The sequence below is a fragment of the Nyctibius grandis genome, chromosome 1 (genome assembly GCF_013368605.1).
Source record: "Nyctibius grandis isolate bNycGra1 chromosome 1, bNycGra1.pri, whole genome shotgun sequence".
Taxonomy (NCBI): domain Eukaryota; kingdom Metazoa; phylum Chordata; class Aves; order Nyctibiiformes; family Nyctibiidae; genus Nyctibius; species Nyctibius grandis.
The window spans coordinates 68,546,674-68,563,785 of record NC_090658.1 but is presented as its reverse complement, the minus strand read 5'-3'; the positions used below and the strand labels follow the sequence as shown (position 1 = coordinate 68,563,785).

General features: G+C 39.0%; 1 protein-coding gene across 4 annotated transcripts in view; it reads left to right on the top strand.

The window, feature by feature from the left end:
* The window catches only part of L3MBTL3 (L3MBTL histone methyl-lysine binding protein 3), an 87,863-nt gene that overhangs the window by 25,229 nt on the left and 45,522 nt on the right, over positions 1-17,112 (top strand). For all 4 annotated transcript variants that reach the window (XM_068425264.1, XM_068425273.1, XM_068425252.1 and 1 more), the window contains 6 exons: positions 1,371-1,530; positions 2,554-2,692; positions 3,973-4,057; positions 6,395-6,486; positions 10,311-10,415; positions 12,807-12,942. In XM_068425264.1, coding sequence (XP_068281365.1) covers positions 1,371-1,530; positions 2,554-2,692; positions 3,973-4,057; positions 6,395-6,486; positions 10,311-10,415; positions 12,807-12,942 — 717 coding nt within the window. The remainder of the gene's footprint in view (positions 1-1,370; positions 1,531-2,553; positions 2,693-3,972; positions 4,058-6,394; positions 6,487-10,310; positions 10,416-12,806; positions 12,943-17,112) is intronic.

Genomic DNA, 17,112 nt, shown 5'->3' with positions numbered 1-17,112 from the left:
TCATCATTCTGTGATTCTGTGATTATAAGCATGATAAGCAAAGTCAATGAAAGTTTTCCTTTGATACTCCCCCACTATTAAGTCTTAATTGTCATGTGACTTTTGTGACTAACTGAAACATTTACACCAGTGGGATAGTAGTTTGGGCCTCAGCTGTGAGGTCTGAAGCTTCAGGCCACAGCTACTCTGTTCTGTAGGTTTGTCTCCAAGGCAATGATAGTTAATCAAGATTCAGATCTGCGATGAGAGTGGCAAGAGAGTGATAGCGTAGTAGCACAACAGGTTCTCCCCATAGACTGAGAGATCACAGTTTTCTACAGTAAAGCCTACAACTTCATCCCCTACCTAAAAAAACTAAAAAAAAAACCCCGTGTTGCTACTGAGTTAGAGTGTGTTTATGGACACAAACATACCAAGGAAGCATCCTACTACTACCTTACACTGTCCTTGATTAATTTAGTGCTTCCCAAAGATAAAAATACTGCTAAAGTTTTCCATTATGCGAGGAAGTAGTTGTTGTGAACCACTAATAATGCTGGAGTGTAAATATAGCATATAAAGTATATATTCTTCTAATGGTGATATTCTGCACACAAGATTTCATTTGACTCTGCTTTCAAAGACGGTACAATGCTCAAGCAAGAGAAATAGTTTGTGACTTGAAATTTGCCCTTTGGGGGTGCGAAGTCAATGACCAGCTCTAGAAGCTGGAGGACTTGACAGTGCGTCGTATTTGCCTGTGAGTGAAAGAAAACGGCATCCTCGCCTAGGCTACATGCCTCTTGGGCGGAAATTGTAGCTTAGGATGAGTGAGTACCTTAGTATTTGAACATTTCTTTGTTACAAATTAGTGATTTTTTTACTTCTGGTAGACCTCAGGCAGGTTGAGCAATAGCTACTGCTGTGAGAGACTGTAGAATGTAGTCAGTGATTAACCTCCAGAAATAAGTTCATCTATCAAAAGATAACTCCCCCCAAAACCTTTTTCCCAAATGACTCTATGTATAGGTCAAAAATGAGGCATGTCAGCAGGAGATGAGGTGATGGACTCAGTGCAGTAATGACTCTGTGGGCAGTCAACGCAGTGTCTGTTGCAAAATTCACTCCTTCCACGAGTAACCACATCAAGCAATGTTGATGTGCCACTGATGGCAGAGGCATGAAAGTGGTGGATTCTTCTCTCTAGTGTTGCAATATGAAAACCCAACTTCGTTGTCAGGAATACAGACCCCATACAGACACTAACTCCCAGTTCTTCATTCTAATGAGTGGTGTGACTTCCATTTTTCTGTTTGCTTGGCAAGACGTGCTGAGGATGGTTGGAAATGTATCACCTCTACCTAAGTGAAGTTACTTTTTTCATTATGCAGCCTTTTCAGAAAAGACAGGGATCCCCACAAGGTTGAAGGAAACTGCAAAAATGGATGGACTTGTTTTCTGTGAAAACTGTTACCGCTATGGTACCATAGAAGAATTTGTTCCTGAAGGGAAATTTTGCAGCCAGAAATGTGCCCAGCAAGTAAAAAACAAGTAGGTGCTATTATAAGCATAGAAACAAAGAATTTGGCATAAATGCAGCATGAGATAAAAGTGGTGGGATAAAATGTTAATGGTGGGGCAAAGGGAGATATTAGGCAGCCATGTTGTGATGAGTCTCCATCGGTTTATAATGTTCTTTTAGTGTTTTTCATGTAAATGCATTAGCAACATTTGGTTTTGTCTAACACTGATGTTGAAGGCAGTCTTTTTTGCTCAGTGTGTGTTGTGTTCTACTGTCAGATGCAAACGGTAAAACAGTCTATGGGATGCATGAATCAATGTCAGACTCCCACCCTGATTCATAATCATTGGAATTAAGATTATCAGTAATGAGATGGTTGGTGTGATAAGTTAATCATAATTAAGTGCACGAGCTGTGTTATAGATGACAGTAAGTGAAAACATGAGCATCGTGTACTTTCTCAGTTCCATTTCTTTCAGCTAGGGGCAGTTCATCTCATCGTAAAAGAAGGTTTGTGTTAGTATGTCCATTCTATATTGCATATTACTGCATTATGGCAGTTTTTAACATCTATGATTTTGTGCATTTTCCTTCATTTTTAGCTAATTGCTTCAAAGTTTTGTTCTGATTGCTTGTTTAGCAATTTGTACAGTCATATACCAGCTTTCTCCAATAGGATTTGTCAGTCTTAACAATTACCTTTGCTTTCCTTTCTGTAAACTGCCCTGCAGTCCAAAATATTTCAGTTTGCTTCTCCATGAGACTCGATGGTACATGGGAAAAGACACACTATTTAAAACATGCAGAACTTGGTCAGTGTGAGCTGACAGCTTTCCTTTTGCAGTTGCTGTTGTGTGTCTTTCAGATTAATTCTTTTGACAGATGTAATTTTCAGTAGTATTTCTAAGAATTCTAAGTATTTCTAAGTATTGGTGTAAGACCCTGGGACCTACAAACACTTGACCTTCAGATTTACGTACTTTTTACTTGTTTTATGAATATGAGAAATTAAATAATATTGGCTTTGTGTCATTGTGTTACTCTTGTAATAGAGAACCAAAGGAGGAAGAGCCCAGCGTGGAATGCAATGGGGAAGATGATTCCAAAGGCATTCGGAAAAGAAAAGCAAAGTTACCTCTCAGAGAAGAGTCCAGGGATAATGGGGAGAAGAAAGAGAATCCTGGTGAAACTGTTAGTATGCATCATAAACCCATTCCTGCAAGTATTTCAGTGGGAGTTTTGCCTTATATTGCAGTGCCAGTAACTTTATCACCCTACAAAGAGAAGTGATTGCATTACTGTATCAAAGCCACAATAAGTAGTTGGTTCACTTATTGGATTAATTATGGCTCATCAGTAAATTCTGATTATTGGCAGTGAACTGATAGGAGCTGATTTTTATCTATTTTCCCTCCTTTTTCAAGAACAGAACAAAAAGAATTTAAAGGAAAAATGGTACTAACCTAGACTTGCTATGTCTTCAGCATAGAAAAATAGGAGCACATATTTCCCGACACCTGTTACTTTGTCACTCTGCAGATGAATAAATTATTATAGACCAATAATTTATTTGCAAAGAAAGCAACATTACGATTAATAAGAGGATACTTTTGATTTTCTTGATGTAATTTGTCTTAGAAAATCATAGCTAAAGATTTGGTTTTATTCTGTGTTGCAACGTAATATGCTTTGGGGCACCTTTTGTTTTTACCTTTTGGATTTATTCTACGTTTTAGAATAAACCTATCACAGTACCTTTCCATCATGTTCATTTTCCTGTAATATTTGTTTTCGTCCCAATAGCTGTGACACTGCTGGGAGCAGCACAGTTTTGAGAGAGGAGAGCTCTGCAACTACAGAGTTGTCAAAAGGCAGAAGACTAGTACTAGAGTTGTTGGAAGAGAATTCATAGCTCTCCTTATAGCAAAGTGTCTTAGGCAAAAGTCAGAGGACACCTTCTTTGCCTCTGTGCATCTGCTCTCCCAAATGGGTTCTTATTCTGTTCATCTGTTCAGGTGCTAACAGAACTGTTAATACACTAACAGTGAAATAAATAGAAAGAATCAGTGCAATTTTATATTTAGTAAAGCAATTGGACATTTGACTAAAGCTGCAAGAGGTTTTCCTTTAAATTATTTTGGAAGTGTGAGCATATCAAAGATCCTGCTATTTATCTCCAGCTCAGCCAGACCTGCTGAAGGCTTAGTGATCTGTCCCTGGCTTAGACAAGGCTGGCTGGCTGAGTGCCGGCTGTTGAGAGTCCTTCTGTCTGTCATTTCCACTGTGTTTGCTGTGATTTGTCATTGATGGCTTGCTTTGTTTTTATTAGACATCTGTGGGCTTGTTTGGGATAGCAGAGCGCTATGTCAGTGGCCATGTAAATGAAGCCACAGTTAAACCTTGGTTGTCTCTGTTTTTACTATACTAAACTTCTGAACTAATGAGGTTACTGTACTCTTTTTTTAATTTAGGAGGACAAACCTGAAGGAAGGATCTTGAGAGTCTCACAGAGAGCCAGGAGAAAAAGAAAAGGGGAAATAACAGTTTTGAAACACAGTAAGTTAGATTACGAAACAAAAATCTCACCTATCAATTCTTTAAGTAATACCCATGTCTTATTGTGAATTGCCAGCATTGTTTCACTGAATTTGTATTCCCTATTGAATACAGTTTTGTCAGTTCTGTAAAAAGAGTGCCAGTGTTATTTATAGCAACTAAATTTTAAGGACTGAAGAACTGAGAGAGCCAAGTGAAAACTGGGAAAAAACCCCATCACTTGGAGATTGATTACCTTTTACAAAGAGCCAGTTTATATACCTCTGGCAGTGTGGAGGAGTATATAGTGAGTGTAAATGTAATTGGTGCACGTTTTAGTTTTTTTTTTTTAATCTCTCTAAAGAGTGCCAATATTAAAGGGAATCAACAACCTGAGTTCCCAGATGTTGAAAGACATATATTAAGCAGAAGTGAAAGTTTACTTTTGTTTCCTTGGGGATCAATTTTGTATCTACAGCATGTGCTGGAAATAGATACATTTATGGAACTGTTTAGGAATAATTGCTATAATCAGTCCGGAGGGACGTATGCTGCATCAAGCAGCATAATGAAACATACTTTAAATGAGTACAGTTTTTTCCTGCTATTTGTATGATAGATACTTTTAGGAAGAATCAGAGAATCAACAGCTATTATACCTCAGTGGTACACCAAGGACAAACCTACATCTTGCTCTCCAGAGTGCTTCTTATGGTAGACTGGGACCATTGCCAGAAGTTTCTGGGCCACTAATTAGCACAGAGCTCCAAGTAGCTCTGCTACACACTAGGCAGATGAAATACTGATTGAAGATGCAACACATAAAAGGTACGGGAGATCCCCTTCCCGAGACAGAATTACTCCTGAAATACAAATATTATTTCGACAGTTGTTTTCAAAGCTGAGGTGATAAGAAGCGTGTGAGATACAAGCACAAAGCCCATGCTCTATAAAAATCACTGCTGTCCACTGGCAGAATGATCTGTACAGATTCCTTCTGGTTCTTTTATTTGGGAAAATGTCAGTTAGCACAAGAGATTTGGTATAAAAGACCAATTTCTATTCAGAAGCAAGCACATAACTGTGTATTATTGTGCTGAGCAACACATCTCTTAAATGGAATAGATAAAAACTGGGTAAATCATAAATAAAATGAATGTGCTTTAATAGTGTTGAGCGATCACTGTGATTCTGAAATTTGTTATATTTTGGTTACATTATCAGCTTTCTTCAGGAGAGTTTGTCATTGCTATTGTTATGGTTCATGTTTTAATCATAAAAATGTTTAGCCAGACTGTTACTTAAGGGGCTTATTTCTCTTGTGAGTATCCCACAGTCAGGATCAGGCCAGAATCACACTGTGGACTGTGAAGAATCCTCCTGGCAGCATGAGCTTATGGTCTGAAATGCTAAGCTACATGTGCGGAGGAGGGATTTTAGGTGAAGATCAGTAGAGCAGAGAGGAGGTGTATGAAAGCAGATGCATAAATGGCCAGTCTCACAAGTCATCTGTTTTTGAAGTTCCTGGCTTTTGCTAGTGCATTTAGTGCCTTAGTGTCAAGGCCTAAAAGCTGTTACTCACTGATGTGACTGTAGCCAATATTAAGATGGACTGTAGCCAGTATTACTATTACTATGCAAGTGTATGCGAGTGTTCATACTATATGAACAAACCTGAAACTGGAGGTTTCTGTCATATACTAATGACAGGATGGGGGGGAAAAAAGCACTGGTGGCGGTTTTGGTGGCTTGGAGAAATTACTGTTAAATCATTGCCTCTCCACCCAGAAACATCGAACTATGAAGTGGTGGAGTAGGTTAGAAACATTTTGAATACTGTCGAAGAATAAAGTATTTCAGCTGTAATTAAAAAAACATGTTTCGAGTGCTCTTCAGTTGAAAATGCTTTCCAGGAAAAGAAATTTTCAGAAAAAAAATTTAAAATATTGAGCTACTTTGTGATTTGAACTGATCTTTTTACACATTTGCAAATTTTATATCTTAATGCTTCTTATGAGGTGTATCTTAATGCTTCTTATGAGCAATAGGGGAAAAGGGACAGGGGGCAAGACTTTGTAAGTTGTTCTTGTCACCTGAAAGTTTTTTCTTGTTACTAATCAAGATTTGAATTGCTGGAAACCTTTCTATACAAACCAGGAACATTCATGTTCCTGCTGTTAAAGCTACAGAGCTACTTCTTCCACTGAAATAAGTCCTGAGAAACACCATGAATGCATTTAATAAAATGTAGATTTGAGATAGGTATATTATAAACTTGAAGGTGTTGGTTTGTTTTTTTTTTTTTCTTGAGAAGTTAACAGTTACAGAATTCATTTGCTATTGTGTGCTTCTTTACAGCTGTACCCTCTAAAGGAAGGCAAGCGTGGTGTTGGGCATCCTATCTGGAGGAAGAAAAGGCTGTTGCAGTACCTACTAAGCTTTTCAAAGAGGTATGACCTTCAGAAGTTGAAATCGGTCAACCATATAAGATCATGAAATGTCTAGGAAATCAATTAAAAAAATAATTTGAAGATTTTACACTTACTCTGGTGGGGAAACCTACATGATTAAAATAATGCTGTCCATCAACAATCATCAGGATAGTCAGAACATGTAAGATTAGTTATCTTTCTTTGCTTTTTCAAAGAATTCTGTAGTTGTAGATGAATGCTATCAACTGAGACTACAAGAAAGCAGACGCTTTTCCAAAATGTGCAAGTCCTAGCCATTTAGCAGTGACCTTGGTTTCTCTAAGACTAATTGGCCTGGTTTGGGCCAAACCAGGACACCTTCTGACCTCTGTAGCTAAAGATCTGATATGTACCCTCATTTTTTCATGCCATATCATCCTCTTTAAGTATGTTTAGAAAGATGATACAAAGGTCATCTTTTGGCGTGTTGCTTTAATTATATTACCTGTCTTTTTGCAGCTCCTGCTGACAGTATATTTCGTTACTACATCAGAAACTAATTTGGCTCGTTCCCATTTTGCCTGTCATCTGATTGAATGTCACGTCATCATCTCTTGCTTGTCCTTTGCCTGCTATGGTTGTCTTTGTCATTTGTCATTTCAGTGCTTTTGCTAGTGCTGTCTCTCTTGCTTAGAAGAGAGCTCTGTATGCAAATCCGCAAAGCTTCTATGCTGTTCTCTTCTCTTGCATAACCTGGCAAAACATGTGAACATGTCTCAGCTGTTGTACTTCGGCTGTGTATATCCAGTATTATTTTTTATAATTCTATTCTTACTTGCAGTCTGTTTCTTGCATCCATTTCTTTCTGTTTGCTTTATACTTCAACTATTAAATCTTTTGTGCAGGGATTAGCTTTTCAGCTTACATGTGCATGTGATGCTGACCTTTAATTGGTGCTTTTCGACGAAGTACAAAAGTAAAGAACTAGGATTGCAATGTACAGAATCCATAGATTTGTAGGTGCTAGAACAACAGTTACCTGACTATCCTTGGTTATATCCCCCTGTGCTATATATACTGGTTGAAAAATTAAGAAGAAAAAAATCCGGGTAAGTAAGTCTCTATCTGGAAGGTAGATTTACAAAGCGTTGCTCTGCCTGTCTGAAGTTCCATGAAATGCTGTTGTAGCACACAGGCATATATCAGCCTTTCTGGGCACTGCACGTGGTGGTAAAGTCTGGAGTTACATGATGACTTATTCTTGCCTTTATTTTTCCCCACAGTGTACCTTTCTTACTCAGTGCATCTTATTTAATATTTTCTTTTAAAGTCTTCAGCCCCTGAGTAATTCTAGGGTTTTATTTAGTGTGCAGTATTTAAAGCCTGTAGCAGAGAAAGAATTCTTAATTACACTCAGAAGTGGCCACGTAATATTTTTCCATTTTACAGATGGACAAGCAAGACACAGGAATAGTAAGGTTAAAAAAAAAAAAACAAATGTCACCACCAATTTGGAATCCTTGATTTCCATTTGGATTGTGAGAATTAGTCTTTTTTCCACTTATTTTTCCAGTTCAGAAGCAGTACTTGTCATGGTGTTTTTTCATAGCCTTAGTTAGGAATGGACAGGATAATGGAGAGTCTTTGGCCCTTCCTGGTACTTCAGAATAATTTCTAGGCTGAGACTGACAAGCTGTTCAAGCTGTTATTGCTCCAGTAAAGCAAATTGTTGACCCTTGAATTTTGGGGTTTTTTTCAGTCTCAGGCTGGTTTGATATAATCTTTTGGGTTTTGTCTTGTGTTCTTGCACCATAACATAAACATTTCTGATCCTCAGTCTGCCATCTGCTCATTTGCTGACTCCTTTTACCTTCACTTCTATTTTGTTCTTGTATCTTTCTGTAACAAAGTATCTTTAAATGTTTGTTGTAAAGCTAATGTGTGATTACTAAGTTTGTCATAGCTTTAACTTGGGTGGTGTATTGAGAATAATGTACAAAATTGAAATCTGTTAAATAGTATTAAAGTTATTAGTCTTCTGAAAGTTGCCTGTTATTTTGCTGTAACAGAAACCAAACTAAAGATTGTGTTGCCTTAGAAGTTTTGATTTGACAATGGAAAGAATAGTGAATAATTCATGTCTTAAATTTCAGGAAATACCTGTGTGATAATTGCTTAATTTTTAGTGTATTGTTTGTAGAATTTTGTACTGTTTGTACAGTAGTTTATTATAATAATTAAAGAATAAGCAGATCTGTGACTTTTAAATTGTTTCTTTTCGTTATAATTTTATTTATGCTTGCTTTTGCAAAATCTCAGTTGCATTTTTGGCCCCTGTTCTTCAATATGTCAGTATTTCTAGCATTTTCAGTTTTCCACTGAGGTTTTTTATCTGTAAGGTATTTGAGATATAGATGGCATTAACTGCAAGTCTGTGCACCAAGATAAACTTTTAAAATTTCAGTTTATTGTTTTAAAAAAAAATACTCTGCTTTTACATTCCTCCTGAGGAAGTACCCAGGATTATGCATAGTGTAACTTCAGTAAACTTTCATTGATAATAAAAATGTAAAGTGTGATGATGTTAGGACGAAATAACTTTTCAAATGCATGTACTGCAGTCAGATACTCTGAAGTCTACAAAATGATATAAGCTATTTTTAGATAGGGACTTAGAGCTGTGGTTAGACGTCTATTAGCAGGCCACTTTCAGATGATTTAAACTGGTCTGGTTCTCCATTTCCCTTTTCCTTGAGTACATATTCCTGCTCTTATGCCATGCACTGCATCTTTTTTTCTCATGGGTTTATTATTCAGTTATATCAGTTGCAGCCAAAGCCACCAAAGAGAGGATTCCCCTTCCTTCTAAGTAGGTGAGGCTTCTCTGTGTACCCCCCTTGGTACCCTTCTCTTTCCATTAACTGCAGAGGTACTGCAGGTGGCTAGGGAGCACGTGTAGCTTTTAGACAGGAACAGAAGGAAGGGGGAGCATGTAAGATGCTTCTCCTGTGTTCTGGCTGTAACCATTTGGGACATAAAAACTGTCTAGCTGTTAATTTGGTAACCTCTTCTTAAACCCTCTTCAGTTTTATTCATTTTTTTTCTGATAACTCCCTCTAATTTAACCTTAGTATCTGATAGCTTGCTTCCTGCTTTAACAGAAGACGGGGAGCATGATACATGGGATGCTGATGTCTTCTGATTGAAAACATCCTTGCTGCTTAGCCTTGTTTCCACTTTCATTTTTTTCAAAGATGTTCTTCTGGGTTCATTGTAGTGTGATATAAGGGTAGTCATGTTCCTGTGATGCAAAAATATTCCTGGAAAACGAGCTAATAGGGACCCAACATACAAAGGAGAAAATGGCATCAAAGAGGCCATCCCTACATACAATATTTTGTATTTCTGCCTTGCAGTTCGTATTTGGTGGCCTGAGAGGTGGAAATGAAAAGGCAAAATAGAGCATCATTGTTGTGATTGTTACAGGAATGATGACCACCAGGTCAAAGTGTACTGTACAGGCTGAAAATGAAATAATTACATTGTTAAAATGTTTTATTGACAATTAGTGAAAAAAGTTGAGGGCAAATCATGCTGTCTTCTTTCCCTTGGCTAACTTTTTTGCTAATTCTTTATAATTTTCTTAAGTACTCTCAAGTTTTCAGTCATTCTAGTATCAATGTGTTTTTTGAACAATCATCAATTTATCTTTTCCGCCATATGTTTTTAAAAATGTGAAATTTATTTTAAAGCAATTAGTTCTTTCAGAAACATGAACAATAAATAATCATTGTTCTTTTCCTTATAAAGGTGTTCTGTCTTTCTCTGGTATACTTTCAGAAGTATGTTCTTTTTCATTGCAGTATCAATCTTTCCCATACAACAAAAACGGATTCAAAGTAGGGATGAAGCTCGAGGGCGTGGATCCCGAGCACCAGTCGATATACTGCGTTCTCACGGTGGCTGAGGTAAGTAGAGGCTGCGAGCAGCTGTGATGTGGGATTACAGGAGAGACTGAACTGGAACAGTAGCAGCTGAAAGTGCTTGGTCTTCCTTAACAGGCAGACAGAAACTGTATGTTACCCCATGCAGCGCTGCAGGCTGGGGGAAGAGTGGTTAGAAAGCGGCCCGTCGGAAAGAGACCTGGGGGTGCTGATCGACAGCCGGCTAAACATGAGCCAGCAGTGTGCCCAGGTGGCCAAGAAGGCCAATGGCATCCTGGCCTCTGTTAGGAATAGTGTAGCCAGCCGGTCTAGGGAAGTGATCGTCCCTCTGTACTCGGCACTGGTGAGGCCGCACCTTGAATACTGTGTCCAGTTCTGGGCCCCGCACTTCAAGAAAGATGTTGAGGAGTTGGAACGAGTCCAGAGGAGGGCGACCAAGCTGGTGAAGGGTCTGGAGGGTCTGACCTATGAGGAACGGCTGAGGGAGCTGGGGTTATTTAGCCTGGAGAAGAGGAGGCTCAGAGGTGACCTTATTGCAGTCTACAACTACCTGAAGGGAAGTTGTAGTGAAGTGGGAGTTGGCCTCTTCTCCCGGGCAACTAGCGATAGGACAAGAGGACACAGCCTCAAGCTTCACCAGGGGAGCTTCAGGTTGGACATTAGGAAGAATTTCTTTACAGAAAGGGTTATTAGGCATTGGAATGGGCTGCCCAGGGAGGTGGTGGAGTCACCATCTCTGGATGTGTTTAAGAAAAGGCTGGACATGGTACTTAGTGCCATGGTCTAGTTGACAGGGTGGTGTCAGGGCAACGGTTGGACTTGATGATCCCTGAGGTCTCTTCCAACCTGGTTGATTCTGTGATTCTGTGATTCTGTATGTAGGAAGATAGCTTTTACATTAATAACGCTGTATTAAATCTCCCTGACAAACATGTGACGACTATGTCCAGTACCATGCAGCTGACTATTTACATACATTTAACATATACAGCTAGAGAAAATTGTTATGCTAGTTGGATGATGTGTGTTTTTTCTGTAATCCTGTAGTTTATATTTTAAAGAAAAAATAAGTAGAAAAAATGTTAAGTATGGCAACTGATTTATAGTGGTTTTATAGGGGTTTGATAGTATTTACAGTTGCTTTCTTCACTGATACAAATACCTAACACTTTCTTGTGTTGCAGTTGTGCTACAGTTTTTTCAGGCTGATGGCCTCAGAAATTGCCTGTATTGGCAACTTCTACTAATTAGTATACCATATAAACTCAGTTTGTCTTTTTACTGCAGTTTATGAAATATTTTTTTATGAGTAGTTTCTTTGCTTTTAATAATATAAATGAGAACCCATTTCTCAGTTCCATTTTCTATGTCTTTCAAACATACCTTACGTTAGTTTTTACGTACTTTTACCAAGAATCTTTTTTTTAGTTTTGTTTTGTGAATTAAAATGGGGAAACAGGAATAGGTTAGGTAATCTGCTCTGTATCACTGTTATTCTAAGCAGCTGTAATTCTGCAGTTTATATTTTTATAGCCTGGGCTTTTGTTTTCTCATTTCTGGATCTCTTCATGGCCCACAGTCGTATGCCATTTCTGTGGATATCTCTTCCATTTTCTTGTGGATGGTCTGTCAGTGATTGAGTATTTCCTGTGTACCTTGTGCTTGGCACTAAGTGATGGGTCATGTTTTACTGCAGGATGACCTGAATTCCGCAGAATTCTGAGATAGCAAACTGAAAGTTATGTCAGAGTATAAATTAAATATAAAATAGGGTGACCTTGATGTCAAGAGGTTTTCACTGATGACTGCAGTAAAGTTATGGCACTTGGCACTCAGGAAGATGTGGAGAACTTTTGTACGGAGAGAGGGATTGTACGTCCTGTTTTTCTCTTCTCAGTGGTTAACTTATTACTTCATGGAAAAATGAAGTTCTGAGGGATACTTTGACTGACTTCTCATCTCTGATAACAGTTCTCAGTATCTCTCTGGAGAGCCTGTTAAACATAGTTATTGTTGAGTGCTCTCTTCCATATTGATTAATCAGGATAGCTTGAGAGCATCATTATCTGCACTTTCTCCATGATTGTATCAGATGTATTCATGCTCTTCTGTAGGATTTCTGTTTTATGCTGATGTTGGGTTAAACAGTTTTCAAGTTTTTGAACACTAATGGCAATAACCAGCTTTTAGTTCATTCTTTTCACCAGAAGAGGAGGCACTCAGGCTGAGAATAGCTTTCCTTTTTTATTCTTTCCTTTTTATCAAATGAATTTATTCATCCAGTGTTGGCTTGAGCAGCAGTAAAAGGCTGACTGAAAGCACACTGTTAATATACATAATACTGAACAGAAGCTGTTATGTGTAGGGCAAACATCTTAAAACATAGTGTGGTATGTTGTACATTCTCGCTTCTAGGTTTGTGGCTACAGAATACGACTCCATTTTGATGGATACCCAGATTGTTACGATTTCTGGGTGAACGCCGATTCTTCAGACATTCATCCGGTTGGATGGTGTGAGAAAACAGGTCACAAGCTTCATCCACCTAAAGGTATTGTTTAGTGTGAAATGTGTGCACTTTCCATATCTCTGAGATCAAGATTCCCTGTATATTGCTGTAATTTTTTTTTGGCAGAAAATTTTTTGTTCATTTAGTTAGCGTATTTGAACATGGCAAATTAAGCTCTACTTTAAGTCTTGTTAAAATCTTGAGGTTGAGATCCTACCTTTTTTATTCAGTGGAAATTCAGAGAAAACAAGAAAACAAAGTCAACTGTCGGAGTAATTCATAAGGCATTAGGAAAGAAAGTTAAGCAACAAACCTAGACCCCAAATGAATACTTATTGGAAGTAAAATGGCAGGATACTGGTGGCATGTGTGCTTAAACTGAGGTCTCACAGGTAGCTGAGAATCCTTTAGTGGAGGGTTTTAGGACATTTTTATTACTGGATATTGATCACCATTATTGTACATGTGTTGGCACACACTAATAAAGGTTGTGATCTTGCCACAAAGAGTAAGCTTGAAATAGGACAAAAGAGGAATGAACAGGTAAGGATGGAGAAAAAAGGGTAAGATTACAAACCTGAAAGCATAATTTGTACATAGCTTATGTAAATAGTATACACGTGTTGAAATATGTGTAATTTGCTTGCTTAATTATTCTATTTCAGATTATGTAACTTCTTTATTTTGGCAGATGGAGGGCATCTGCACTGAACTGTACCATGAAAAAAGGGATAAATGGACTCCCTTTTGGGGTAGGAAGGGAGTATGTGGGGATGAAGGGACCAAGTCCTGAAGACAGGAGAGTGAGAAATAAATGAATGTGGTGATTTGACATATACAGTGAGAGCAGGATAATGTGGTTTTGAAAGGCTGCAAAATGATGGGTGTACAGTGAAAAGGATGCATTATGGAGAATTGTAAAACTGTGGATGTACTGGAAGGTGAGAGTAAAGCCACTGAAAGTGTACAGGCAGAGAGCCTGCCAGCATGGGGGAGGGTGGCATTTCTGCAGCTGAGCCTTGGAGGAGTATGAAGAAGCATGTGCTGCTTTTCTGAGCACTCTGCGAGCTCCACTCTGGCTACAGGCAGGAGTGCTCTGTGCTGCTGCTCCAGTATGGCAGTTTTCATTGGGCATAGTTCTGCATAACTGACTGTTCAGGAATAGCAATTTCTTGAACATAAATCATAATTTCTCAGAAGGTTGGCCTCCACTTAAGTGGTAAGTTACATGTAGCAAATGAGTAGTCCCCAGTTATAGTTATTTATGTTATTAAAGCGTGCTTAGTAAGTTTTATATCTGCAATGAAGTTTTGTCATCTTTTCCACCTAAAATGCCTGGTTTAAAAAGCTTAAGCTTTTGTTAACAGTGAATTACCGCTGCTGGAGGAAAGTTACTGTCTGTCTCTGAGTCACTTTCATGAAAAGTTTCTTCAGTTTCACTTCTAGTTTTAAGTTGGTGGGAAGATTGTTCTTTTGTGTTTATTTGTTTCACCATACTGCAGCAGTGGATAGGTGATCTACTTACAAAAGTCATGGAGCCTATTAGAGGCATTGAGGGAGACAAGTTTAGGGGGATATATGACGGTAATTCTCAAGGTTCTGGTTGTCATCCTGCACAGCCATGTACTCCTGTTATCCCCAAGACATATTATTGATTGTGAATATCAAGGCTGTTCTCTGATATTTTTATACAAGGCCAGCAGAGCACTCTGCCCTTCGCATGGCTTGGCTCCGTCACTTCACCTTAGCAGTAAACCATTTCATCACTGGTGAGGTACGGTGTGATTGCTGAAACCTGCTCTTGTACTCGTGGGACTTCTTCCGTTGTCCCAGTGCAAGCCTAGCTTGCATGTGGGATGGAAGAAGAACAGGAAAGAATAAGCAGTATGGTAGAGTCATGCCTTGGAAGGAGGCAGAGGGCAACTAGCTGTTCATCAATTAAACATATTTTTTCTAGTTTTCAGCAGGAGGGCTTTCACTACTTATGTTTTACTGATATTTGTGGAGTTCTGTTATTCTGAGGGGAAGGAGAAGAGGCCAGTCTTAGGTTGTTGGGGCTTTTTATGTGTTTTTATTGGGTTGGACAGATTGCTTATGTTTTGCTGTGGTATGATATTTTAATAATGATTTCTTTTTAGTGCCCATTGCAAATGATATGGACAGTAAAGCTGATATCAGTAATGACATAGGGCACATTATCTTGAATAAAATACCACCTCACAGAATCCAAAGGTTTGCATGAGTAGCCACTTGTTTTCCATATACAATGCAAACCATAAACTGTTTGGAACCCAGTGGCCTGAGAAAGAAGCAGACACTCTTGCTGCCTTTCTGTGCAGTGCGGCCCTGGTTAATCATTCCTGCAGGCTGGGGCAGAAGTGTCCTGCTTCGCAGGAGGGGTTGTGAGGAGGGTTTGTAAGGAGGGTATGCTCCAGGGGGATTTTGGGGCCCAGTAACTGACTCCTTGTTTTCTGAGAGGGTTGAAAGAGGGTAACTTTCCAAACAGGCCTAAGCTGATCTTTCCTTGGGATGGGAGGGGACTGTGGGGGAGTGTGAGGGATATAAGAAAGGAAGACTATTGTTACAGATGTTTTCTGGTACATATTTATATCCTTGTTTATTAAAATGGAAGGGGCAGGTAATTCTCAATGCCACCGGGTAGGACAGGCCTCACGGCGGGGTGTCTCCCATCGTGATAGCCGCAGAGGCAACAGGCGGGTGCCACTGGACTTCCAGCAGACACAGGGGAGCAGAGCTGCAAAACTGAACTGGGCTTCACAGGAAGAAAAAAGATGGTGTTTCAGGTCGCTATTCATTCTGTGTGCAGAGGAGGTCACTTTTCTGTCTCATGCAGGTGAAACCTGCAGAGGTGGGATGGATATATGCATGTTCCCTGAATTATCATGGGCTCCGCCATGGTAGCACTGCTGGGTTTTTGCCTGGACCAAGCCAAGAATCATTTGGATGCAAAAGGGAGAAGTTGATGCAGCAGAGGCTGCCTGGTCTTCTGAAATCACTTCAGAGGAGTTGCTCTGCAGTCAGCAGAGAAGGGAAGAGCCTTGAAAACTGTCTGTCACTGAAGGTCCAAAAGTAAAAATTGCATTGGCTGTTCTATATCTACAGTGACTAAATCAAATTCACCTTTGGTCCTTTTTTGAGAGATGAGGCAGGAGCTAGAGATCTCCCTTTCTCACTTGGTGACAGGAAGACCCACACTATCCAGAAACTGTTCCACAATCTACTGAAACCAATTGTTTTTCCGTGGACTTTGTCCCAGTACCAGTACCTGATCCCATCACACATGCAGTAGATGGGAGTTTTGTGTTGACTACTGTGAGCTTTGAGTTAGATTTGAATATCCTCTAGAATTACAAAGGGAAAATTAAAAGCCTTGATACCACATTCTTCTAAAAATGGTTTCAACTGGTCTACAGCTATAGTGTATGAAGACAAGAGGCAATTGGAATATAAAGAAAAGTATTGGAGGTTAATTTATGTTGGCTAATATTTAAAATAAAAAGTGAGAAGACCAGATGTGGGGAAGGTAAAGCTAAAGGATTCTTTACTTGTGGTTCCTTGGAAAATAGGAGGTTCTCGGAAGGTTAAACAGAGCTGTTGTCTGTGGCGTACTTGAGGAACACTTCAAATAGTCAAGAGGTGACACATTTCAGTAAAGGCAATCACTCACTGAAATTCATGGTGGTTTTGGTCTTGCTTTACTGGATTGTAACATACAAACTAAAATAGATGTTTCTATAACTATTGCTTAACAGGAGGATGAAGGAAGAAGACTATTTGCTTCCAATTTGTAGCATTGTTTTATAGATTAGAAGTACAAACGGTTTCTTGTGAATTATTTTATGCAGTTCAATATATTATGAGTTACATTATTTTTTCCCTAAGAAACTAGAAGAGGCAAACTATCAACAGAAATTTAGATTTCTTTCCAAATGCTGTATGCATAAAATAAAAACTGCGGGAAGTCCATGCAGGGGGCATTTTACCATGTAGATGCATAAGGGGTCCTGGGGCATTGATGGTGTAAGCAACTGTTTTGATATAACCTACGGAGTTTGTTTTAAAGCTAGTAGTGATCACACTGTATTAGTGATAGCCTGAGGACATAGTAGGGTAAAGTCTGTAGGAGGAGGGAATTTTTTTTATTAGACTAATTGGCATAGTGGGAAGAGCTTTGGGGCCTGTAGGCCCTTT